The sequence below is a fragment of the Babylonia areolata genome, chromosome 32, assembly GCF_041734735.1.
Source record: "Babylonia areolata isolate BAREFJ2019XMU chromosome 32, ASM4173473v1, whole genome shotgun sequence".
Lineage (NCBI taxonomy): Eukaryota > Metazoa > Mollusca > Gastropoda > Neogastropoda > Buccinidae > Babylonia > Babylonia areolata.
In genome coordinates this window covers 11,393,877-11,420,137 of record NC_134907.1, presented here as the reverse complement: position 1 = coordinate 11,420,137, position 26,261 = coordinate 11,393,877, and the positions used below count along the sequence as shown (strand labels likewise).

The 26,261-nt window shown below is 41.0% G+C and overlaps 1 protein-coding gene across 1 annotated transcript; it reads right to left on the bottom strand.

The window, feature by feature from the left end:
- Positions 1–9,243: 9,243 nt before the first annotated feature.
- LOC143276606 (myeloid differentiation primary response protein MyD88-like) lies at positions 9,244–23,048 on the bottom strand. The gene is made up of 7 exons (XM_076581212.1): positions 22,772–23,048; positions 19,175–19,578; positions 18,437–18,511; positions 16,730–16,798; positions 13,246–13,438; positions 11,460–11,551; positions 9,244–9,871 (listed from the first exon to the last, which is right to left on the bottom strand). Exons 2-7 carry the CDS (start codon positions 19,557–19,559, stop codon positions 9,252–9,254), a joined length of 1,434 nt encoding a protein of 477 aa, XP_076437327.1. The 5' UTR covers positions 19,560–19,578; positions 22,772–23,048; the 3' UTR covers positions 9,244–9,251.
- Positions 23,049–26,261: the final 3,213 nt, after the last annotated feature.

Below are 26,261 nucleotides of genomic sequence, written 5' to 3'. Positions count from 1 at the left end.
ATTACATATGCATCGTAAACTGGTTGGGCTAAAATCTAAACACTATCTTTTTTCTTTTTTTTTTTAATTTGAATTATTTTGGTTGTGAAACACTTGACACAAAATCATTTGATCAGGAGCTATATAAGTAAACTTATTATCATCATATTCAACTATAAGCTGCAGTATTCACATTATCATTATTCTTACAGTCAACAATAGGCTACAGTATCATCGTCATCATTATTATCATTATTATTATATTCAACTATAGGCTACAGTATTATTGTCATTTTTCAAAATATTATTATTATTATTATTATTATGGCCTATAGGATACCCGTCCGCCTAGGAAACGAGAGATTCTGAGCGCGCTTGTTTGAATCACAGCTCAGCCGCCGATATTTTCTCCCCCTCCACTAGACCTTGAGTGGTGGTCTGGAAGCTAGTCAATCATATGAGACGATAAACCGAGGTCCCGTGTGCAGCATGCACTTAGCGCACGTAAAAGAACCCACAGCAACAAAAGGGTTGTTACTGGCAAAATTCTGTAGAAAAATCCACTTCAGTAAAAAAATAAAATAAACAAACAAAACTGCATGCAGGAAAAAATACAAAAAAAAGGGTGGCGCTGTAGTGTAGCGACACACTCTCCCTGGGGAGAGCAGCCCGAATTTCACACAGAGAAATCTGTCGTGACAAAAAGAAATACAAAAAATAAAAAATTTTAAAAATACAAAATTATCATTATTATTAGTATTATAAAAGACTGCTACATAATGTACCCTGCAAACCTCAACAATGCAGCCTGGTGACAAACACGACCACATACATGCAAATTAATGATGATCATTTATATCCATTGACTGTAGTTACAAATACACTTTCCATGTTCAAAAAACATAAACATGAATCAGCAAAGTGCAACAATATTCCCAGCAGTATACTTCACAGAAATGAATAAAATGAAACGAGGAGGAAAAGTGAAAAAATGTGTGCACACAGATATGAAACTCTGTTATTTCTTATTCTTATTCTTGTTGCTTTTCGTCCAGCCGACCTCACAGGGCCATATCAGGACTGTCAAACCATACAGATGCTCAACCATGTCAACACAAAACTGTCACATTTACAAAATAACACTAAGACAAACCCACAAAACAGTTCATGACACAGTATGCCAACCATTTAGCTCCTTATGGCAAATAAGACTAGGCCATGCTGAGGACGCCAGCCATTCCGCTTAATTTATCACCCCCAGATTACAAAAAAATTAAACTCTGTGAAAGGTCCAGTACTAAAAGACTTGGAATGGTAGGAAGAACTGGTTTTATTGTTGTATGTTTGTTTCCTTTTTGTTTTTTGTGTTTTTAACCAACAAGAACCACTAAAGTCAACTGAAAGTCAATGGAAGTTCTACACATCTTCATAATGCATATCATTCACAAATTAACAATTGATATATCATCAGTCAAGGAGTTATACTGAAAATGAATATGTCTTATAGTGTTATAAAGTTTACACACCACATATGTATAGATAGTTGCAAATCAAAACTTGATAAATTATCAGCAGTTTATCAAATAACAATGAAAGTGCAAATAAATCCTTCACACTTTCAAGAAGAAGAAAGAAAGAAAAACAACAACAAAAAAAAGCCGTAAGTACCTGGGGAAAGGGGAGGGGGTCTGGCATATTGTAGTGGTGTGATGGCCTAGAGGTAACCGCGTCCGCCAAGGAAGCAAGAGAATCTGAGCGTGCTGGTTAGAATCATGGCTCAGCCGCTTATATTTTCTCCCCCTCCACTAGACCTTGAGTGGTGGTCTGGACACTGGTCATTCGGATGAGACAATAAACAGAGGTCCCGTGTGCAGCATGCACTTAGCGCACGTAAAAGAACCCACGGCAACAAAAGGGTTGTTCCTGGCAAAATTCTGTAGAAAAATACACTTCGACAGGAAAAACAAATAAAACTGCACGCAGGAAAAAATATTTTTTAAATGGGTGGCGCTGTAGTTTAGCGACAAGCTCTCCCTGGGGAGAGCAGCCCGAATTTCACACAGAGAAATTGGTTGTGATAAAAAGAAATACAAATACAAAAGATGTTCAAAATAGCACACAGTTCATTAATAAAATGTGAACTTTTGCGCAAATGAGAAAAAAGATTTCACATGCGCATGTACATGCGCCCGCACACGCACATGCACGCACGCACACACACACGCGCACAACACACACACACACACACACACACACACACACAGGAAGCAACATGAAGAAAGAAGACAATTTCACAGGAAGGAATGGACAAAGACAAGAAATACGAAAAAAGATTATTATTCTTGTGAAAATAAGACAGTTTCACGCAAACAACAACAACAACAACAACACACAACACACACACACACACACACACACACACACACACACACACATGCACACACACATGCACACAAATTCCACAAGGGAAAAAAAACAAAGACTTTCTCAGCAAACAGCACCAGAGCATAAATATAGATTTTTTTTTTTTTTTTTTTTAAACAAATGTGAAAAATTAATGCCTTTGTTTTTTAATCACAAATAACCAGCCTGTCTTCCATGGCCTTTTTTTTTTTTTTTTTTTTTTTAAAGTCATCAGCCACCACAATGTCACACATGAGAAGAGGCTATAAAACCTGGCATTGGAATGCAATCTTACAGCAAAAAGAAAAAAAAAGTTTGGTTTGGTTTGGTTTGGTTTAGAAACAAACTGAAAACACATGCATAAATTCAACAGAGTGTATGGCAGTCAGTCCTGTTCGACTATAACCATCAGAACAGTAGAGGAAGCAATTTGATTATCATGGAGAGCGTCTTGCCTGTTACATCCCAACTGTCTCAGCCTAGAAGGGCTTTAGGAAAGTCAGCGTTGGGGATGGTCCACAAAGGCCAACCAGCCTCCCCCCACTGCAGCACTAAGAGCCAGTGCAATTTTGCCTCCTAGTTTGAGAGTCAAGTGTCTTAGTCCTTCACAAAAGACTAGGATGTAAATTACTTCCCATTCCCGTTTAACAGATTAAAAGCCTGTAAAACATGCATTGACACAAACATCCACGCACAAACACGTACACAATTTCCTTTCCTTAAACAAACTTACACACACACACATACACAATTTCCTTTCCTTAAACACACACACACAATTTCCTTTCCTTAAACACACACACACACACATACACAATTTCCTTTCCTTAAACACACACACACACACACACACACACTTAAACAGAAACACCAACTTAAACACACACAAAAATACATGCAGTATTTGATTCCAAAGGTTTCTCAGCCTGACCAGTATGCAAACACTCAAAATGACGATAAATCTGAAAACACACACACACACACACACACACACACACACATACGCACGCACGCATGCACGCACAAATATGTAATTACACTATAAACATCACTGTCTGCTGCAACAATGACAATAACAGAAGAAAGTTATTTCCTCCTCTTATCAGTCTCCCAAAGTCAAAAAGCCTTTAGGTCCTTGCCTCACTGTAAGTATACACACCGCGCCATTTTTGTTTTGAAAGAAAACTACGAGGAAAAAAAAAACAGCAAAAAAAGATAGAATCAGATTATTCTCATCCCTTGCCTCACTTTAAGTATACACACCGTACCATTTTTGTTTTGAAATAAAATCACAAGGGAAAAAATACAAAAAATAAGACAGAATCAGAAATAACCAGATTACTAAATCACAAGGGAAAAAATACAAAAAATAAGATAAAATTTGAAATAACCAAATTATTCTCATCCCTTGCCTCACTTTAAGTATACACACCGTACCATTTTTGTTTTGAAAGAAAACTACAAGGAAAAAAATATATAAAATAAGATAGAATCAGAAAAAAAAAAGATTTATTCACAACAATGAAAAAAAAACCCAGAAGAAATGCACTTAGAAATTAGAAATAACCAGATTTTTCACAACAACAAAAAGATCAGATGGGAAAAAAAAAGAAGTGCAAATAAGAATTAGAAATAATCAGATTATTCACAACAAAAAGATCAGAGAAAAGATACATAAATATTACAGAAACAACCAGACTGTTCTCAAGAAAAAGATCAGAGAAAAGATATAGAAATATTAGAGAAATAACCAGACTATTCACAACAAAAAGATCAGAAAAAAAAAATACACATAAGAATTAGAAATAACTCAGGTCATTCACAACAACATCAGAGTAAAGATACATAAGAATCAATAACCATACTATTCACAAGAAAGAGATCAGAAAAAGAAATGAAATAAAATGATATCATCTTACTACATTAAGTAGAACGATCTCATTTCAGGTGAGGAGTGGAAGGTAGAAGGGTCAGGGGGGTATCAATGTATCATTAATTAAGTTTTCTCCTCATTTCAGGTGAGGAGAGGAAGGTAGACAGGTTCGGGGGCATCACTGTATCATTAAGTTTTCTCCTCATTTCAGGTGAGGAGAGAAAGGTAGAAGGGTTGGGGGGTATCAATGTATCATTAAGATTTTCTCCTCATTTCAGGTGAGGAGAGGAAGGTAGAAGGGTCAGGGGGGTATCAATGTATCATTAAGTTTTCTCCTCATTTCAGGTGAGGAGAGGAAGGTAGAAGGGTCAGGGGGGTATCAATGTATCAAATAAGTTTTCTCCTCATTTCAGTGAGGAGAGAAGGTAGAAGGTCAGGGGGGTATCAATGTATCATTAATTAAGTTTTCTCCTCATTTCAGGTGAGGAGAGAAAGGTAGAAGGGTTGGGTGGTATCAATGTATCATTTTTCTCCTCATTTCAGGTGAGGAGAGGAAGGTAGAAGGGTCAGGGGGGTATCAATGTATCATTAAGTTTTCTCCTCATTTCAGGTGAGGAGAGGAAGGTAGAAGGGTCAGGGGGGTATCAATGTATCATTAATTAAGTTTTCTCCTCATTTCAGGTGAGGAGAGGAAGGTAGAAGGGTCAGGAGGGTATCAATGTATCATTAATTAAGTTTTCTACTCATTTCAGGTGAGGAGAGGAAGGTAGAAGGGTCAGGGGGGTATCAATGTATCATTAAGTTTTCTCCTCGTTTCAGGTGAGGAGAGGAAGGTAGAAGGGTTGGGGGGTATCAATGTATCATAAAGTTTTCTCCTCATTTCAGGTGAGGAGAGGAAGGTAGAAGGGTCAGGGGGGTATCAATGTATCATTAATTAAGTTTTCTCCTCATTTCAGGTGAGAGGAGGAAGGTAGAATGGTCAGGGGGGTATCAATGTATCATTAAGTTTTCTCCTCATTTCAGGTGAAGAGAGGAAGGTAGAAGGGTCAAGGGGGGTATCAATGTATCATTAAGTTTTCTCCTCATTTCAGGTGAGGAGAGGAAGGTAGAAGGGTCAGGGGGGTGTCAATGTATCATTAATTAAGTTTTCTCCTCATTTCAGGTGAGAGGAGGAAGGTAGAAGGGTTGGGGTGTATCAATGTATCATTAAGTTTTCTCCTCATTTCAGGTGAGGAGAGGAAGGTAGAAGGGTTGGGGGGTATCAATGTATCATTAATTAAGTTTTCTCCTCATTTCAGGTGAGGAGAGGAAGGTAGAAGGGTAGGGGGGTATCAATGTATTTTCTCCTCATTTCAGGTGAGGGGAGGAAGGTAGACAGGTTCGGGGGCATCACTGTATCATTAAGTTTTCTCCTCATTTCAGGTGAGGAGAGGAAGGTAGAAGGGTCAGGGGGGTATCAATGTATCATTAAGTTTTCTCCTCATTTCAGGTGAGGAGAGAAAGGTAGAATGGTCAGGGGGGTGTCAATGTATCATTAAGTTTTCTACTCATTTCAGGTGAGGAGAGGAAGGTAGAAGGGTCATGGGGGTGTCAATGTATCATTAAGTTTTCTACTCATTTCAGGTGAGGAGAGAAAGGTAGAATGGTCAGGGGGGGGGTCAATGTATCATTAAGTTTTCTACTCATTTCAGGTGAGGAGAGGAAGGTAGAAGGGTCAGGGGGGTATCAATGTATCATTAATTAAGTTTTCTCATTTCAGGTGAGGACAGGAAGGTAGAAGGGTTGGGAGGTATCACTGTATCAGTAAGTTTTAGGCCTCATTCCTTTCTTTTTTTTTTCTTCTTTTTTTTTTTTACACTTTCTTTTAAAACATTAAATTTGGAACTCCAAACACATGATATGAAAATGGAAAAAATAAATAAATAAATAAATAACCAGAAAACTACTGAAAAGCTTTCAATGAAAGCCCACAAAGAGACAAAATCTAAAACAAGGAAATACAAAAAACAAAAAAAACAAAAAAAAGAAAAGTAGGAAGCATGGCAAAATATAAGCTCCTCCACCACTGTTCACAATTCAGCATTACCCACTCTTCTTCCAGGTCCAAAGTCTTCAATGATATGACCCTTGAGTAAGTGTGTATTGAGCAAATTATTTTTGTGTTATTTTGAAGATCCAGCAGTCATTTCTTTTGACTCATTCAACCCCGGTGTGTTCACTTCTACTGGGTCCAACGTCTTCGGGACATGACCCCTGAATAAGTGTGTCGTCGTCTTCAGTTTAACGTCTTTCCACTTGAAGTGATATTAGATGGAAAAAAAAAACAAAAAAAAAAAAACGTGGAGGTATGTGTTGTGAAATGGGGTCTGGGGGGTAAAAGTGTGTGTGTGTGTGTGGAGGGTGAATAGGGAGAGACAACGCTAGGGAAAATGGAAACGTTATAAACGCCAACATCAAACAACTATAACAAATAAGTGTGTACTGAGTTAGTGTGTATTATCTCGATGAAGATCCATCAGTCACTTCTTTTAACCCATTAAAGCCCTGAGGAGTTCACTTCCGGGTCCAACATCTTCATAATATGACCCTTGTGTAAGTGTGTACTGAGTTAGTGTGTATTATCTTGAAGATCTATCAGTCACTTCTTTTAACCTATTTAACCCTGGAGAGTTCACTTCCGGGTCCAACATCTTCATAATATGACCCTTGAATAAGTGTGTATTGAGTTAGTGTGTATTATCTTGATGAAAATCCAGATGTCGTTTCTTTTAACCTATTTAACCTGGGGAGTTCACTTCCGGGTCCAACATCTTCATAATATGACCCTTGTGTAAGTGTGTATTGAGTTAGTGTGTATCATCTTGATGAAGATCCATCAGTCACTTCTTTTAACCCATTAAAGCCCTGAGGAGCTCACTTCCGGGTCAAACATCTTCATAATATGACCCTTGTGTAAGTATGTATTGAGTAAGTGCGTATTATCTTGATGAAAATCCAGATGTCGTTTCTTTTAACCTATTTAACCTGGGGAGTTCACTTCAGAGTCCAACATCTTCATAGTATGACCCTTGAATAAGTGTGTATTGAATAAGAGCATATTATAAAAAATATTTTTAAAAAATTTTTAAAGAAGAAAAAAAAAGAGCATATTATCTTGAAGACCCAGCAGTCATCTTTTTAAAAACCTATTCAACCCTTGAGAGTTCGCTTCTGGGTCCAACATCTTCACATGACCCTTGAATAAGTGTATACTGAATAAGTGTGTATTATCTTGATGAAGATCCAGCAGTCACTTCTTTTAATTAACCCATTCAACCCCTGGGAGTTTACGGCGCCACCAGGCTTCCCTGCCAATACTGATGGGGTAAAAATGCAGGAAATACACTGAAATAAACGGGGTTTGTTTGTTTGTTTTGGTCCCCCACCCACCACACCCCCAAGTTGACATGTGTGGACACAGCTGAAAATACTGCAGAAGTTAGTTCCCTTTATGTGCAGAATATATGTATGTAGGAACATGGAAACTGTTCTACTAAAACAAAGTTCAACGCCAGAGCACTGTTCAAGCCCAGTGCAGAATGAGATGATTAGACGTATTCTTTTAAAAGATCTTTGAAAAGAGGATCACAATGAAACAAGAAACCACCACCGCATTTAGTCAATGACTCTTTTTTCTCCCCAGCAACACACACAAACATGTTGAGATGTCAGTTTCAGTTCCAACAAGGGGTCAGAGCGTGTGGTCAGATCCATACACGATACACCACATCAGTTGTTTAAAAAAAAAAAACATAAAAAAACCAGCAGATGCCTCACTTTCACCTACACGCAACGCAATGCACTCATCAAGCCTTGAGATGCCAGCCCATAAAAACTTTTGGGGGGAACAGCTTGAAAACCTTTTACAGCAATTTGATTTGTTTGTTTTGTTTTTGTGTGTTTTTTTGTTTGTTTGTTTTTTGTTAAGAACACTCACCCTCAGTCACATCAGCATGCAAAAATCATTTGCCTTCCCAAGAAGAAAGATCACATTCTTTTCCTGTTCATGCAAAAAACGAATCAGCTGATGATGTTGATTGTTAGCAACCGTCAGTCAGCTCTACCCAGGAAGGCAGCCAGTTGTGCAAATGACCCTGTATTTGTAAAGCACTCAGAGCTTTGTCTCCAACAGAGGAAAGGTGTTAAATAAGTATCCACATTAATCAATCAATCAATCAATATTAGGTTCGCTCAACGCAAAGGTTCACCGTTGACACGCATGCAACAAGCTTTGGCTAAGCGTCTTCATCTGAGTCTAGATATGTGATTCACTTGTCTAGTGAATCACATATCTAGACTCAAGTAGTCCAACCACATATTCAGTGAAACTACCAAGCCACTGGAAACAAGAAAGCTGGCAAGGGGGGGGGGGGGGGGGGACCGTAGCTGGCTGAAAACTGGACTTGTCAGAACAGTTTTGATGTCGGTGTAACATCAGAACAATCAGTTCAGTTACTCAAGGAGGAATCACAGCGTTCGGACAAGTCCATGTATGCTATACCACATCTGCTAAGCAGGTGCCTCACCAGCAGCGTAACCCAACGCGCTTAGTCAGGCCTTGAGGGGGAAAAAAACCAAAAAACTGGAACGAGTCGCGACAAACTGTTACAACATTAGGACAGGTGGCGTCACTGAACATAAAAAAAGAAGAGCAAAGAACATTTATGTTTGCCAGTAAACCATCTGAAGACTAAGTCTCTCATCAGCACTTGGGTCAGATTCACGACAGTGATAACAGAAATACTGTGATAAACAACAACAGCTTTCGAGCTGCGTAAAAGAAGCCCTACTCAGTGTAATACAGATCTTGACAAACGCAAAACAAAAACAAAAACCAAACAAATCCTGTTTGTCACAAAAGGCACCTCCAAAGAGCAGACATCACACAAACAAACAAAAAACACTCCCACCACTTAAAAACCAATGCTCTCACACCCTCGCAATACCTCTTCCTTCCTCAAGAGCCGCTACCATGAGATGACGATGAAGATGAAAACACGGACGTCAGTTTCGACTTGAAACCCTTCTTCTTCGCGCCCCCAGGCCCGGACTTCGAGTCAGGGCTGGGGGAAGAGGGGGGCGTGGTGGAAGATGCCGTCTGCCTCAATGGCGACAAGAAGGAAGACGACCCCTTCTTCTTCGTCCTCCCACCCCCACCACCACCCCCACTCCCTTGGTCACCGTGCGAGGAGGGAGACAAGTCTTGGTTCGGCGTGGACCGACCCGAAGAGGACGCTGATGGACTCGTCCTGGCGCTGCCGACGACAGGGGCAGACAACCCTCCCATCGCCACGGGCAAGCCCCCACCACCTTCCTTTGCTGTTGTGGTGGTGGTGGTAGGGGAGAAAGAGGCTGTGGGCTCCGCCTGAATGTTCATCTCGAGCTCGGAGAGGTCGTTGGGGCAAACGACAGTTATGTCATGGGGGTTGAGCGGGGCCTGCAGGGACTTGATAAGGCGCTCCCAGAACCAGCCGGTCATGTCGCCGCGAGTGTAGTCGCACATGGTCACGTGCCGCAGGATGTTGGGCGTGTTGCACCAGGTCACCAGCACCGGCACCAGCTTCTTGCTGCGGGAACCTGTGACGAAAATGCACAGCACAGCGCTTCTGGTTTAAAATGAAATAATAATACTAATAAGAAGAAGAAGAATAGCAGAAGAAGAAGAAGAAGAAGAAGAAGAAGAAGAGTACTGTTTCTGGGCTGGGTTGAACTAGCAGTGCTAGTTACTCATCTGACGGGCGCAATAGCCGAGTGGTTAAAGTGTTGGACTGTCAATCTGAGGGTCCCGGGTTCGAATCACGGTGACGGCGCCTGGTGGGTAAAGGGTGGAGATTTTTACGATCTCCCAGGTCAACATATGTGCAGACCTGCTAGTGCCTGAACCCCCTTCGTGTGTATATGCAAGCAGAAGATCAAATACGCACATTAATGATCCTGTAATCCATGTCAGCGTTCGGTGGGTTATGGCAACAAGAACATACCCAGCATGCACACCCCCGAAAACGGAGTATGGCTGCCTACAAGGCGGGGTAAAAACGGTCATACACGTAAAAGCCCACTCGTGTGCATACGAGTGAACGCAGAAGAAGAAGTTACTCATCGTTACTCATCGTTAACATATCCACGGTAAATTCCGTACTTAGGGACATTCTTAAGTCTAAGCAAATTTAGTGCTGCAAAGATCACCTCATGCAACCCAGCCCAGGTTTAAAATGAAATAAGAAGAAGAAGAAGAAGAAGGAAAAGAGCACAGTACCAGCTTCTTGCTGCAGGAACCTGTGACAAATGCGTACCACACAGTACTTCTGGTTTAGAGTGAAACAAGAAGAAGAAGAAAAAGAAGACGACGACGACGAAAGAAAGAAAGAAAGGAGAAGAAGGGGGAGGAGAAGAAGAAGGAGAAGAGGGGGGGGGGGAAGAAGAAGGAGAAGAACAAGAACAAGATGAAGAAGAAGAAGAAAGGTGAAGAAAAAGGGGGGGGGGGAGAAGAAGAAGAAGGGTGGGGGGAGAAGAAGGAGATGGAGAAGAAGAAGAAGGAGAAGAAGAAGACGAAGGGGGAGAAGAAGAAGAAAGGAGAAGAAGAAGAAGGTGGAGAAGAGGAGGAAGAAGAAGATGATGATGAAGAACAAAAAGAAGAACAAGGAGAAGAAGAGCACCAGCACAAACATGCACAGCACAGCGCTTCTGCTTTGAAATGAAATAATATAATACTAAGAAGATGAAGAAGAAGAAACAGGTGGAGGAGGAGAAGAAGCAGAAGAAGAAGCAGAAAATGACTATGAAAACAATGACAATAATACTGGAAATTTTATATTGTGCCTTCCAATGCTCAAGGTGCTTGAGAATGCAAAACAGGATACCAAAGGAACAATGATATTGTATGGTGTATAACACAAAAAGATATAACAAGTAACATCTTATCTCACATACACACACATACACATATGCAAAGGGGCGTACACAAGCATGCACACACGCACACACACACACACACACACACACAAGCACACACACGCACACAGAGGCAAGAAACTCTTGATAGTAAACCCCAAGATTAAAAACTGCACAAGTACGCATGCACGCGTATATATGTATCTGCTCATATACTGAACACTCTAAAACAAAAAATATATCCAAAAAATAATCAGATAGTGCAAAGCATTACCAGGTGACAAAGCGTGGGCAAACTTGGTCTGAAAGTCACAGGCCTCGCTTTGCAGGTAGCGGGGCGACATCACAATCACCATTCGTTTACACCTGTACAAAAAAAAAAAAAAAAAAAAAAAAAAAGGAAAAACGTTGGTTACAGGTATATTAGTATCACATGGAAACCTCGCATACTAAAAAGGTTTACAACTCTCGGTTCTAAAGTAAACTTGTTAATCAACTTTTTTTGTGTGGGGGTGGGGGTTTGGGGTGGGGGTGGGGGGCTGGATACTGAATGGGTGAGTGAGTGAGCGAGTGAGTATGGATCTGTCCATGTGAGTGTGTTCCAATGGCCCCAGGGGGTACATGAAATAAACTTCTCGCATAGTCTTGCCTCCTTGCCTTGAGTAAAGCACATGCATATGAGTGGACGCACACACACGCACACATACATGCCACATGCATGCCCACTTACATGAACACACACATCCACACACGCACAAACCCACAGACACATACACAAAAACACACACACGCATGCACAGTGGGCGTGCACACACGCACGCATGCGCACACACACCCCTCCCCCCTCTTCACTCAACCCCAAACACGCGACAAGTTGACTGGGCATACTGACAAAACTGACAGCCACACAAACACAGACACATACACACACAGACAGACACACACACAGACACACAGACTCACACACACACACTCACACATAAATACACACCCACCCACCCACCCACCCTACAGACCTGTCCAAAACTCACCAATCCTGTATCAGCTTGGCTGAGATGACCAATTTCAATACCCATGACACACACCCCCACCCCCATCACCCCTCTCCCCCACCTCCCCCAACACGCACTCATCCCCACACATCCAACATTCCTGTCCAAAACTTTACCGATCCTGTATGAGCATGGCAGAGATAACATATTGCAATGCCCATCACACACACACACACACACACACACACACACACTTCCACCCACCCACCCACCCAACCATCCCCAAGACACCCAACACACCTGTCCAAAACTCACTAATCCTGAATCAGCCTGGCAGTGATGACCTATTTCAATACTCACACACACACACACACACACACACACACACACATCCACCCACCCACCCACCCACCTACACAACCCCCACCCACCCAACACACCTGTCCTAAACTCACCAATCCTGATTCAGCTTGGCAGAGATGACGTATTTCAATACTCATCACACAGACACACACACACACAGACGCCCATCCACACACACACACACACTCACACACCCAACACACCTGTCTAAAACTCACCCATCCTGAAGCAGCTTGGCAGAGATGACGTATTTCAATACCCATCACACAGACACACACACACACAGACACCCACCCACCCACCCACCTACACAACCCCCACCCACCCAACACACCTGTCCTAAACTCACCAATCCTGATTCAGCTTGGCAGAGATGACGTATTTCAATACCCATCACACAGACACACACACACACCGACGCCCATCCACACACACACAGACACAAACACACACACACACACCCAACACACCTGTCTAAAACTCACCCATCCTGAATCAGCTTGGCAGAGATGACGTATTTCGATACCCATCACACAGACACACACACACAGACGCCTATCCACACACACACATACACACACACACACCCAACACACCTGTCCTAAACTCACTGATCCTGAATCAGCTTGGCAGAGATGACGCATTTCAATACCCATCACACAGACACACACACATACACACCCCATCATACCATCCAAAACTCACCGATCCTGAATCAGCTTGGCAGAGATGACGTATTTTGACGCCCCAGGGAGGTCGTCCCGATGGGGAACGAAGAGACGGAGGTTGTGGGGAGGGCACTCCATGCGCGTGATCAGCTCCTTCACAAACTTCAGGTCGTCACCCTCCGGGTGGTAGCACACAAAGGCATCGTAGAACGTGGGTCTTCCAGCCTCCACTGAAGACAGTAGTGGATGTAAATGGAAGTTGGTGATTAATCTATTCACTGCATATGTAAATGAAATGATTTTTTTTTTTTTTAATTTAGAAAGCATCGTGGAAAATTAAAAATCAAAACTTTAACTGGGCTTTCTAGCCTACACTGAACACAGTATACATGGAGATGACTGATAAAAGTTACTCACTGAATTTGTAAATCAAAAAACAAAAAACAGAAAATTCCATAGCAGTACATGGGGTTTCCTGCCTCTACTGAACACAGTGGTGGTTGTACATACAGGTTATTGATTAACTTATTGCCTGCATATGTGAACAAAATGATTTTTTGACTCACTTGTGTGTGTGTCCGTGGTAAACTTTAACATTGACATTTTCTCTGCAAATACTTTGTCAGTTGACACCAAATTAGGCATAAACATAGGAAAAATTCAGTTCTTTCCAGTCATCTTGTTTAAAACAATATTGCACCTCTGGGATGGGCACAAAAAAATAAAAAATGAAGCCTAATTATATGCAATCTGCATTTACTGTTAAATTTATATTTTTTGTATTCTCTAAACTTGGCACTTTGATCTGATATTCTGACCCAACAACAAGAGCAGTCATTATTATCATTTTCTGCTCAAACAGGAACTTCTTTTGCTCAGCATGGAAGTTTTATTTATTTTGCAAAAGTTTTGGTGCGGATAGTAAAAAAAGGGAAATTACTCTGTAATTAATGCTAGGGGACTTGATTTGCTTTAAACTGATCTTTCTCATCTTAAACATTACATTTTGAAATTATACTCAATACATAAAAAGCTTGGAATTTTTTTTAAGTGTATCACAAGTGAGTCTTGAAGGCCTTGCCTCTCTTGTTGTTTTTCTTTAATTCAGAAAGCATTGTAGAATGTGCGTCTTCTTTGATTTTTTTTTTTTTTTTTTCCAGAAAGCATAGAATGTGGGGCTTCTCGTCTCCACTGAACACAGCGGTGGTTGTACATGGACGTTATTGATTAACTTATTCACTGCATATGTAAAACGATTATTTTCTTTAAATTTAGAATGCATCGAAGAATGTGGGATTTCCCACTGAACACAGCAGTGGTTGTACATGGACGTTATTGATTAACTTATTCACTGCATATGTAAAATGATTATTGTTTTCTTTAAATTTAGAATGCATCGAAGAATGTGGGGTTTCCCACTGAACACAGTGGTGGTTGTACATAGAGGTTACTGATTAATTTATTGACTGCATGATTATGTAATTTTTTATATTTTTCTTTAATTCAGAAAGCATCGTAGAACACGTCTTCCTTGACTTTTTTTGGGGGGGGGGTCCTTCCACCTCCACTGAACACAGCGGTGCTTGTATGTGGAGGCTATTGATCAACTTATTCACTGCATAATTGTGTAAAATGATTATTTTTTATTAAAATTTAGAGTGCATCGAAGAATGTGTGGTTTCCTCCTTCCACTGAACACAGTGGTAGGTGTAAGTAGAGGTTATTGATTAATCAACTCATTGCATATGTAAATGAAATCATTATTATTATTATTATTATTATTTTAGAAAGCACTGTAGAACATGTGCATGTGGTTCCTGCCTCCACCAAACACAGTGGATGAACACAGAGGATAATGATGAATTAATTACTGCATATGTGTAGCCGTGTAGCGTGAAGCAGTATCAGAAGCCTAAGAGCGCTGTCTGAAGCAGTATCTGAAGCTAAGCGCTTGGCTACGTATGTAAAAAGTTTTTTTTCTTTTTATTTAAACAGCATAGTAGAATGTGGGTCTTCCAGCCTCCACTGAACATACTGGATGAACATAGAGGATACTGATGAATCAATCAAAGCATATGCAAAAATAATCTGAACTCTCTCCATACGAATGGCGAAAGAGACGACGTTAACAGCGTTTCACCCCAGTTACCATCATCAAAATATTTCAAGCGGAAGACTCTTATACTGAAGAGGTGAATGTTGACAAAGATACCACAATTCTGACGACGGAAGCTAAAGGTTGGGTCATTCAGACACCCACTGGACATCCGAGGGGTCTGTGTAGAGGAGAAGACAGGACTGGCCGTACTGAGTGAGTTAATCTTTAAATTTAGAAGCATTGTAGAATGTGGGTCTTCCAGCTTCCTCTGAACACAGTGGATGTACGTGAATGTTATCAGTTAATTCATTGACTGCATATCCAAGTGAAATAAACTTATTCAAATTCAGAAAGCGTAGAATGTGTGTCCTTCTGCCTCCGCTGAACACAGTGGTGGATGTCATGGAGGTTATTAATTAATGTACTGACTGCATATGTGAAGGAAATTGTGTTTTTTTCTTTATTTAGAATGCATCGTAGAACGTGGGTCTTCCTACCTTCACTAAACCCAGTGGTGTTTGTATGTGGAGGTTACTGATTAATTTATTGACTGCATTTGTTAAAGATTTTTTTTTTTTTTTAATTTCAAAAGCATCATAGAACGTTGGTCTTCCAGCCTTCACTGAACACAGTGTTGTTTGTATGTAGAGGTTACTGATTAATTTATTGACTACATTGGTAAATGATTTTTTTTTTTTTTTTTTTTTTTTTTTTTTTTTTAGAAAGTATCGTAGAACATGGGTCTTGTTGCCTCCACTGAATACAGCGGCGGTTGTATGTGGAGGTTATTGATTATTTTATTGACCGCATATATAAATGATTTTTTTTTTTTTTTTTTTTTAATAAGGCATCATAGAATGTGGGTCTTCCTGTCTCCATTGAACACAGTGGTGGTTGTGCATGGAGGTTATTGATTAACTCTTTCCATACGAACGGTGAAAGAGAAGACGTTAACAGCGTTTCACCCCAATTACCACCATCAAAATATTGCAAGCGGAAAGCTCTTATACTGCAGAGGTGAATGCTGACAAAGAATACCACAATTCTGACGACGGAAGCTAAAGGTTGGGTCATTCAGACACCCACTGGACATCCGAGGGGTCTGTGTAGAGGAGAAGAGAGGACTGGCCATACTGAGTGAGTTAATTGTGGTTTTTTCTTTATTTAGAAAGCATCGTAGAACGTGAGTCTTCCTACCTTCACTAAACACAGTGGTGTTTGTATGCGGAGGTTACTGATTAATTTATTGACAGCATTAGTAAATGTTTTTTTTCTTTTTTTTCAAAAACATCATAGAATGTGGGTCTTGTTGATTCCACTGGTTGTATGTGGAAGTTATAGATTAATTTATTGACTGCATATGTATATGAAATCTTCTTTTGGTTAGATTTTGAGTACTGATGCCATTAATAAGAGAACTCACCGTCCTGGACTGTCATCATTGCATACTCATCCACTTTCATGTCATCAATGTTGAAGGGACTCTGCGACACTGCAACATCATCTATAATGTCAATACGTTACTATATACCACAACACGATCTGTAATATCAATATTTATAATAACTATTCTGCAGCATTATCTATAATGTCAATAGGTTGCATTATATTGTATTGTATTTCTCTTTTTTGTCACAACAGATTGTGAAATTCGGGCTGCTCTCCCCAGGGTGAGCGCATAACTACATTGAGAGCGCCACCCATTTTTTGGTTATTTTTTCCTGCGTGCAATTTTATTTGTTTTACGTATCGAAGTGGATTTTTCTACTGAATTTTGCCAGGGACAACCCTTTTGTTGCCGTGGGTCCTTTTACGTGCGTTAAGTGCATGCTGCACACGGGACCTCAGTTTATCGTCTCATCCAAATGACTAACGTCCAGACCACCACTGAAGGTCTAGTGGAGGGGGAGAAAATAACAGCAACTGAGCCGTGATTCGAACCAGCACGCTCAGATTCTGTTGCTTCCTAGGCGGACACATTACCTCTAGGCCATCACTCCACAGGTTATTATATACTGCAACATCATCTATTACATCAATACATTATCATTTACTACAACACCATCTATAACATCAATATTTATTATCCCTAATCTGCAGCATAATCTATAATGTCAATATTTTATTATATACTGCAACATCATCTCTAACGTCAATAATTATATACCTCAACACCATCTATAACATCAATATTTATCATACCTATTCTGCAGCTTATATCTATAATGTCAATAGGTTATTATAAACTGCAACATCTTCAATGACGTTGATACATTATCATACACCACAACATTATCTATAACATCAATATTTATCATACCTATTCTGCAGCTTATATCTATAATGTCAATAGGTTATTATAAACTGCAACATCATCAATGATGTTGATAAATTATCATACACCGCAACATTATCTATAACATCAATATTTATCATACCTATTCTGCAGCTTATATCTATAATGTCAATAGGTTATTATAAACTGCAACATCATCAATGGCGTTGATACTTTATTATATACTGTGACACCATCCTAACATCAATATTCATTATACCTACTGTGCAGCATTATCTATAACGTCAATATGCTGATTTATAATGCAACATTACCCATTGCATCAATATGTCATTATATACTGCAATTACATCTAAAATCAATAACATCAATATGTTATTATATACTGCAATACTATCATTAACATCAATACATCTACATATGCCTCAACATTATCTACAATGTCAAACAGTCAATTGATGAAATATACTGCAACAATATCTATATGTCAATGTGTTATTATATAATGCAATATTATCAATAATGTGTCAATACATTATCATACGAAGCAACATTATAACGTCAATAAATTATCATTGTGCAACATTATCTACAACCTCAATATGTTATTACATACTGCAACACTGTCTGTAATGTCAATGCTTTAGTATAAACCTGTACTGTATCACACCTGTACTGCAGCATTATCTATATACTGCAACACCGTCTACAACATCAACATTTATCACACCTGTGCTGCAGTATTATCTATAAAGCCAATGTGCTGATGTATAACGCAACATCTATAACATCAATGCATGACCATATAATGCAACATTATCTATAACGTCTTACCAGCGGGATCCTGCACGGGATTAATGTCTGAAGATCCAGCAGCTTTCCTCTCCAGGTAATGCTTTGCATCGTTTGCTGAAACAGGCATTAACATCATGCATCGTTTGCTGAAGCAGACATTAACATGAGGCAAGGCCTTCAAGACTTGATTCTGATAGGCACTTTATCCAGTAAAGGAATCATGAGAAAATAAAAGATATTAAAAAAAAAATGGCTAAAATGTGTTCTGTATTAAATATATATATATCTTAATGAGCTTGGGAGAAAAAAAAAAATTGGATGCCCTGTTGGCAGTCATACTCCATTTTCAGGAGACAATACAAGAGTTCCGTCCCCACCCCCACCTCACCTATGATCTCCCGACACTCCTTCTGCACGTCTTGTCTCTCCAGCTCCGCCAGGAACCATGCCAGGTTCCCCGAGCGCAGGCAGTCACACTTACGTTTTCGGGAGGAGGCAATACAACAACTACAAAGAGTTCAGCACCTCCCCCCCCCACACACACACACACCCCACTCCCCCCCCCAAACCACCAACAACCCCCTCCATCACTGATGATCTCCCGACACTCCGAGCCAGGTTGCCCAGCATGGGCCGTCACACTACAGTTTTCAGGAGAAGGCAATACAACTACAATAATTCTGCCCTGCCCCCCCACAACCCCCCCCCCCCCCACACACACACACACACACAACTTCCCTCCATCCCCCACAATCTCCACCCCCATCTTACTCTTACCAATGATCTCCCGACACTCCTCCAGCACATCCAGCCTCTCCAGCTCCGCCAGGAACCGCGCCAGGTTGCCCAGCGTGGGCTGAAGCTCCGGCCGGTTGCCCCACTCCATGAGCAGGGCCTGTGTGGGGTCCCTCTCGCGCTGGAAGCTCACCTGCTCGATGAACTCAAAGCCGATGAGCTCTGCCAGCCCCTGGTAGTTGGGCAGGAGGCCGCTGTGCAAGGGTATGGCCTCCATGTTCAGGAAGAGACCCAGGCGGCTCCGGCTGGACATCCTCAGGGCCAGGATGGTCACGTCCTGATATTTTGGGTCCAGGTTCAATAGAGAGTCTGTCGTCGCCGTGTCCTCCGATGATGGTGATGTGTCCATTGTGGAGTTTGACGCCATTGCTGTGGTGGCAGTGGTGCTGGAAGTAGTGAGAGGGTGAGGGGGGTTTAGGGGGTTAAGGTTTGGGTTGGGTGGGAGATGGGGAGGGGGGGGAGAGATTTGTTTTGTGTGTATTATTGTGATAAGGGGTTTGCTTTTGTGTTTGTGCTGGAGTGAAAAGAAAAGAGAGACTGAGATAGAAGGAGAAAGAGAGAGAGAGAGAGATTGTGTGAGGGTGTGTGTGTGTGTGTGTGTGTGTGTGTGTGTGTGTGTGTGTGTGTGTGTGTGTGTGTGTGTGTGTGTGTGTGTGTGTGTGTGTGTGTGTGTGTCTGTGTCTGTGTCTGTGTGCCTGTGAGAGAGAGAGAGAGAGAAAGATTATGTGTGTCTTTTAAGGTTAAATAATTATTCAGTATTGTCATAAACGGCCTACAGTTTGTCCATATAAACATATATACTTTGCACGCAGTTACGCTGTCAAAACAATTGTACATATATTACTAAATTTATTCCAAGTGTGTGTGTGTGTGTGTGTGTGTGTGTGTGTGTGTGCATGTGTGCACATATGTGTGCGTACATGCATGTGTGCATGTATGTGCGTACATGTGTGTCTGTGTATGCATGCATGTGTGTGCATGAAATTGAATGCATATATAATTATATATGTATGTGTAAATGCATGCATATTTCCTTTTACTTGGAAACCTGTGTAGCTGAATCAGAGAGTGTGTGTGCTGATGCCAAGGACACATATCTCACAAATGTCCCAATTAATGTCCCAAAGTTTATGCCAGGACACCATGTGTGAATGTCACAGACCAACACATGACCCCTGAGACCTTCAAAATAATGAACTTTTTTTCTTTCTTTTTTCTTAATAAATGCACACACATAAAAATACTAACCAGTACTGAATCCCTTCCACAATCCCCTCCCCCAATAAAGAGGCAAGTTCAACACACTGACATACAAAATGCCACCCTCCAGGACAGTTAATTCAAGTAGTTTCAGTTTTCAAGAAACACCAAAACATATATGCTATAGACTGGAGCATGCAATAAAAGTATCCATAACTATTATTATTATCAATACAATGATTCATCTCATTTCACTTTTTTTCATCAGTTTTTGTTTTGTTTTTGTTTTGTTTTGTTTTTTGTTTGTTTAGTGTGTAGCAGCATGCTCTACAGACACTTATTTCACACTCACACACACACACACACACACACACACAGAGAGAGAGAGAGAAAGAGAGAGACCTTGACAAGAGAAACTCAACAGGTTATTTACAATTTCCATGAGGAAGGGACTAATGCTATTGAGAGAGAAAGAGAGAGAGAGAGAGAGAGAGAGAGAGAGAGAGAAAGATTGTGAAATTAAGAGAGCTTCAGAAGATGATTCCATCATATCTCCTTCCAGCTGCTTTCTTGCCTTTATCCTTGTGTTCACAATTCATTTCCTTACTATATTTTCCTTTCAGAAGATACAGAATAGATCTCTACTCATTCATCATATGTGTAGTCACTGTTTGTTCTTTTTTTCATTTCATAGCATTTTATAGTATGTGATGTCAGACAATTCAGTGCATGCACACATGCAGGTGCACATACCTGCAAATATGCACATGTATACACACACACACCCTCTGCAATGTGTTAAGCACAATGGTGTGTGTGTGTGTGTGTGTGTGTGTGTGTGTGTGTGTGTGTGTGTGTGTGTGTGTGTGTGCGTGCATGCATCCAACTGCGTACATGTGCCTAAGGCTAAATTTAGATCATATATGCTTCTACCCTGGCTATCAATATTTCACAACAATGTTGGATCAAGGTTCCGGGAAACTAAATCTTTAAATCATTTTCTGTGAAAAACACAAGTCCAGCAGCCCAAAGACATCCTTGGGAATTACCACTGGTTTGCATGCAGTGTTATTTGTCTTGGATCAGCAGATCAGACATAATCAGAATTTCTGTCTCTGATGTTTGGAACCCACAGAAGAAGTCAGCACTCTATGTTATAGATGCATTCACAAAACTGCCCCTTCCTATCTCTGCGGCTGCCTTCACCTCTACACTCTATCTCGCTCACTATGATCGGCTTCGGATCCACTCTGTTTACGCATACCCAGATTCAAACACTCGACTGTTGGCCACCGTTCTTTCTCTGTTTCTGGACCTTGCGATTGGAATGAACTTCCTTTTTCGCTTCGTCAAGTCTCTACACTCAGCTCTTTCAAGTCTGGCCTTAAAACCCACCTCTTCCCAAAATAGCCTCCCTTGCCTGCCCTACCTTGTCTTTAGTTTCTACAGTTTTAGAGTTATGCATGCATGTGAATGACTGGTGCGAAAGCGCTTTGATTTGTCTCTGCACAAGATCCAGCGCTATATAAATACCATTATTATTATTATTATTATTATTATTATTATATATTATTATTATTATTATTAGATATAACATGTGCCAATATCATGCAGAAGTATGTAGCGTCATGTCCTGATATCATGTCAGCATCTTGTATACATGTATGTAAAGTCTTAATCACAATATGATGCCAATGAACATTTCATGAATAAGATTGGCAATATATCCACGTCTTCTCCTGTGTTCTTTCCCTTCATTTCATTCCCAAGATGGAAAAGTTCTAAAATTTGTTGACAACATTGTAATATATTCTCAATATACATTTGTTCCCTGTCAAATGACAATGACGTAAAGAAGGCCAGTCAAAGAGTGGAGGGGAAGAAATGCAGAGTATATATTGCACTGTTATTAACCATGCTATGTACAACATTTTCCATCTTCTAAATGGAAAAGTACTGGGAAAGAAATGTGGATATTGCCATAAAGTGATCACAACTCGTTGCAATAATTGTATATACCATTGACCCATCAATAACTCTACAGGCATATACTACATATTCTTTGCAAGAATTTCAATTTATTAAAGTCTTTTTCCTTTTGATAAACAACACACACACACACACACACACACACATGCTAACAAATGCGTAATCAAGTACGCACGCATGTACGTAAGTTCGCGAAAACACACGCACACACATACAGGCGCGCGCGCACACACACACACACACACACACACACACACACACACACATGGAATTTGTGCAAAAAGGTACAGGTATGATGTCAAAAACATACTTAAACAATTCGAACATTGTTTGTCTTTCCAAAAAATGTGCTGTGACCCCAACATCAAAGGTGTACGACATACGACATACCTTGTCTCTGTCAGGTCCTGGAAAAACAAGGAAACGTGCGACGAAGATGACAGGTTTTCAAGAAAACTTCCTTGTGCCAAAAAAAGCTGCCACTTTCTTTTACAACACAATTTCAAACGGATGCAGCACGCTAGATGGCCTACAAAAGGCTACAACTCAGTTCTCGATTAATTTGATCCAAAGGTGCTTGATATTCCCGCATGGTTTGGGTGAAAATTAAACTCAAAACTTCTTCCCGCACTCATCATTAAATCAAATCGTGACTTCTTGACGCACACACTCGCGGCGAAGCAGACGAACATCCGGCTCCCGCAATCTGTTGGAAATCGGTAACAGGATGGGCAATGTCGCAAACTGTAAACTTGTTCAAGATAGCCAGTCTATAATTATGAATGTGTGCGTGGGTAGATAGGGTATTGACGATTCGCCTTATTTAAGGTCAATTAATTGTTGTTGTGCTGAGTCATCGTAGAGTACCGCACCCTGCTTTTTTTCTTTTCTTTTTTTTTTGGTTCAAGTGTGTTTTAAGCTTATATCAGTTGCCATGTTTTTGTTTCCCCCACCCCACCCCAACCCTTGCGTGGCCATAACATTTATAAAGTGTAAATTTATTTGTATTACGGACACAATAGCCGTTTCAGTACAACGGTCGTGGCCGGTTCGCGGCAAAGCGATATCAAATATGCACCTTACTTTGTCCGGTTCCTATGAAACGGAGCAGTTCAGTGTGGGACAGAAAAATCAGAAAAAAGTCCGGCATTTCACCTGTAAGTGTATTAAGTTTGTATTTTCCCATCTTCTATGACAGTGAAGCTGTTGCGCATTTGGAAATGTTTTTGTTGTGTACGGGAACCATCGAGTCAAGTTATTTTGTAAAATAATGTTCTAGTCCACACTCCAATATGAGTGAAAGGATAACTAGAACTTGAAACTTGAAACGTGTGCGTGCATGCGCGCGTGTGTGTGTGTGTGTGTGTGTGTGTGTGTGTGCGCGCGCGCGCGCGCGCGTGTGTGTGTTTTGGAAAGAGATCGAGAGGGAGGAAAGTCCATAGACACAGGGGAGGCTATCGAAAAGAAAGCTTTCGTGACGCTCTCTTGGTTTGCTCCCTTTCGTTGAAATGCGGTGGGGGGGTGGAGGTGGGGGGGGTGTGCTATGTGCCCATCAATCACCATGACCTCTAGTTGATATCTGTTTCTTTCTCTCATTAAATCTCCTTTCTTTCATTCTTGACCTGTTTATTTCTTTTATATATATTTTTTAAATTTTTTTTTCTCTTTGATTTCACCTGACTCACCTTGGCACCTCCTTCTCGAGATCTGTCTCTCAGTCAATCTTTTCCTTTCTCTTCCTCGATCCTCATCGTCATTCATCTCGTCTTCTTCTTTTGATTTGTTTATCTAACCTCTCTCTCTTCTTTCACCAGTCTTCTTCGTTGTCTTCGTCCCTTTCTTCGAATTGAGAGATAAGGCATTGTTTCAGTGAATGCAATTTTTCAATGAACGGCAGTTTAGTTGAACGCAGTTCATGAAGACAGACATAATTATTTTTTTGGTGGTATCATTCAGGTGTCTGCGTGGCTCAGTTGGATCGAATCCTGGACGCCCCCAAGTTAAAAAAAAAAAACAACTGAAAATACCACATGCACACTGCAACGAAGATTAGGTGAATAAAGGGAGACAAGAGACAGACAGGGAAGACTGAGACAAGGATAGAAAAAGTCTGGGATAGAAAAGAAAAAGACACGGAAGGCAGGTACTTGTACTGTTGTGAAACTTGTAGAAACTGATGGAGAGACAGAGACCACTGATGGAGACAGTACTGAGTGGCATGTGTGGGAAAACGCCGGAGACACCGAGGAAGTCGGACACAGACTAACTCGGACGCTGAGACACAGGCCGGCGGAAACTGAGACGGAAACAAGGGGGATTCCGACACCAGGGTACACAGACAAAGAGAAGAGTTTGGGAGACAGACACGGCGATCGAAACTGACGTCAGCGGAAGCAGAGGCTGTCGGAGGACACTGAGACAGTGACAGACAGACTAAGGCAAACGTTGAAACAACGGGCACATCGAAGGCGAGTTGTGATTGAGATCGCGGGACACACTGAGACTGTGGACCCTGCTGATATAAAACAGGGAGAGAAAACAAACAAAAAAAAAACAACGCCTTGCCATTGACCACACCACACCCCCATGGACAAGACCACAGCCACGACTGAACAACTGGACCTGGCTTAAGGGTTCATTGCCGATAGGTCGTCAGTTAAACTCATCAGCTCTGCCAGACCCAAAAGGCGCCTGTGAAGAACAGACACAAAACGAAAAAGCGAGGCGTTCTCAGGGGACTCAGGGGAGAGAAGAAACAAGGGGGACTAACGTGACGCTACAGTAGGGGAAACCTGAACCGCCACGCATGCAGGAAGTATTCAAATGAACTGACGAGGCCTCAAGCACCACACTGAAGTTCAAGGAACGGAGAAAGACCATGGGAAACGTAAAGTGTACAAGGAGAAGGAGACAAACATATGAGGCCTACAGACGGAAACCAGCGAGTAACAGTATCAGTGGCTCAAGGAGGCGTCCTAGTGCGTTTCGAACAAATTCATATAAGCTACACAACATCTGCTAATTGAAGCACTGAGATGCCTGACCAGCAGGGTAACCCAAAGGCCTTGAAAAGAAGATAATCATAGATTCAAATAAATGATTGCAATTTAAACACATAATTTTAAAAAAATTGTAAAACTCGCATTTAACATTATGCAGCAGCTATGTAGAGGAAGGGTGAAGAAATCATTATCTACTGAAGCTTTATGTTGGGTGGTAGGATCACTGGGGGATTCTTAGACTACAGTCAAACGGTTAAGAATTAAAATAAAAAGGTTCACATCCTTGTGCACACGAGCCTTGATACACACACACCCTCCACGCAAATTACCCTACGTCCCCTTCCCCGCTGCGATTCGTAGCTTCCATGACACGCTCACACACATACGCCCAATCCCCCCATAAATATGTGCGCCAGCAAGTTACAATATGCATACACACCTCATCCTCCATCTCCCTTTCTCTGTATTAGCCATCATCTCTTTCTCTGTAATCCATATCTGCCTTGTTTGTCTCCCTTTGTCAGTTTGGATCGTGAATGCCCTCAGTACTTCTTCATGAGAGTGCAAACCGACAGGCCTCTATTTCCCCGTCGTCTGCTTTTTGTTTTTGGTTTCTCGCCAGTTCGGTGTCCATGCGTCAAGATTAACAGTCTCCAAGTAGATGTACATCATAAATGTAAAACATACAGACACACATTCACACATACACACAGACATATGCATAACACATATGCAACAAACATGCAGTTTCACAGATATGAAAGCACAATCAAATACACATAAACGTACATGAACCCCAACACACACACACACACACACACACACACACACATTACCCTGCACTCCCCCCACCCCTCCTCCACACACTCATTTCTAGG

Coding starts and splice junctions, on each gene's coding strand:
- LOC143276606 (XM_076581212.1), bottom strand. CDS start 19,559: ATGGCGTCAAACTCCACAATGGACACATCACCATCATCGGAGGACACG. Junction 16,799..18,436: donor TCCCGTGCAGGATCCCGCTG/GTAAGACGTTAT, acceptor ATGATGTTGCAG/TGTCGCAGAGTCCCTTCAAC. Junction 13,439..16,729: donor AATGATGACAGTCCAGGACG/GTGAGTTCTCTT, acceptor TACTGTCTTCAG/TGGAGGCTGGAAGACCCACG.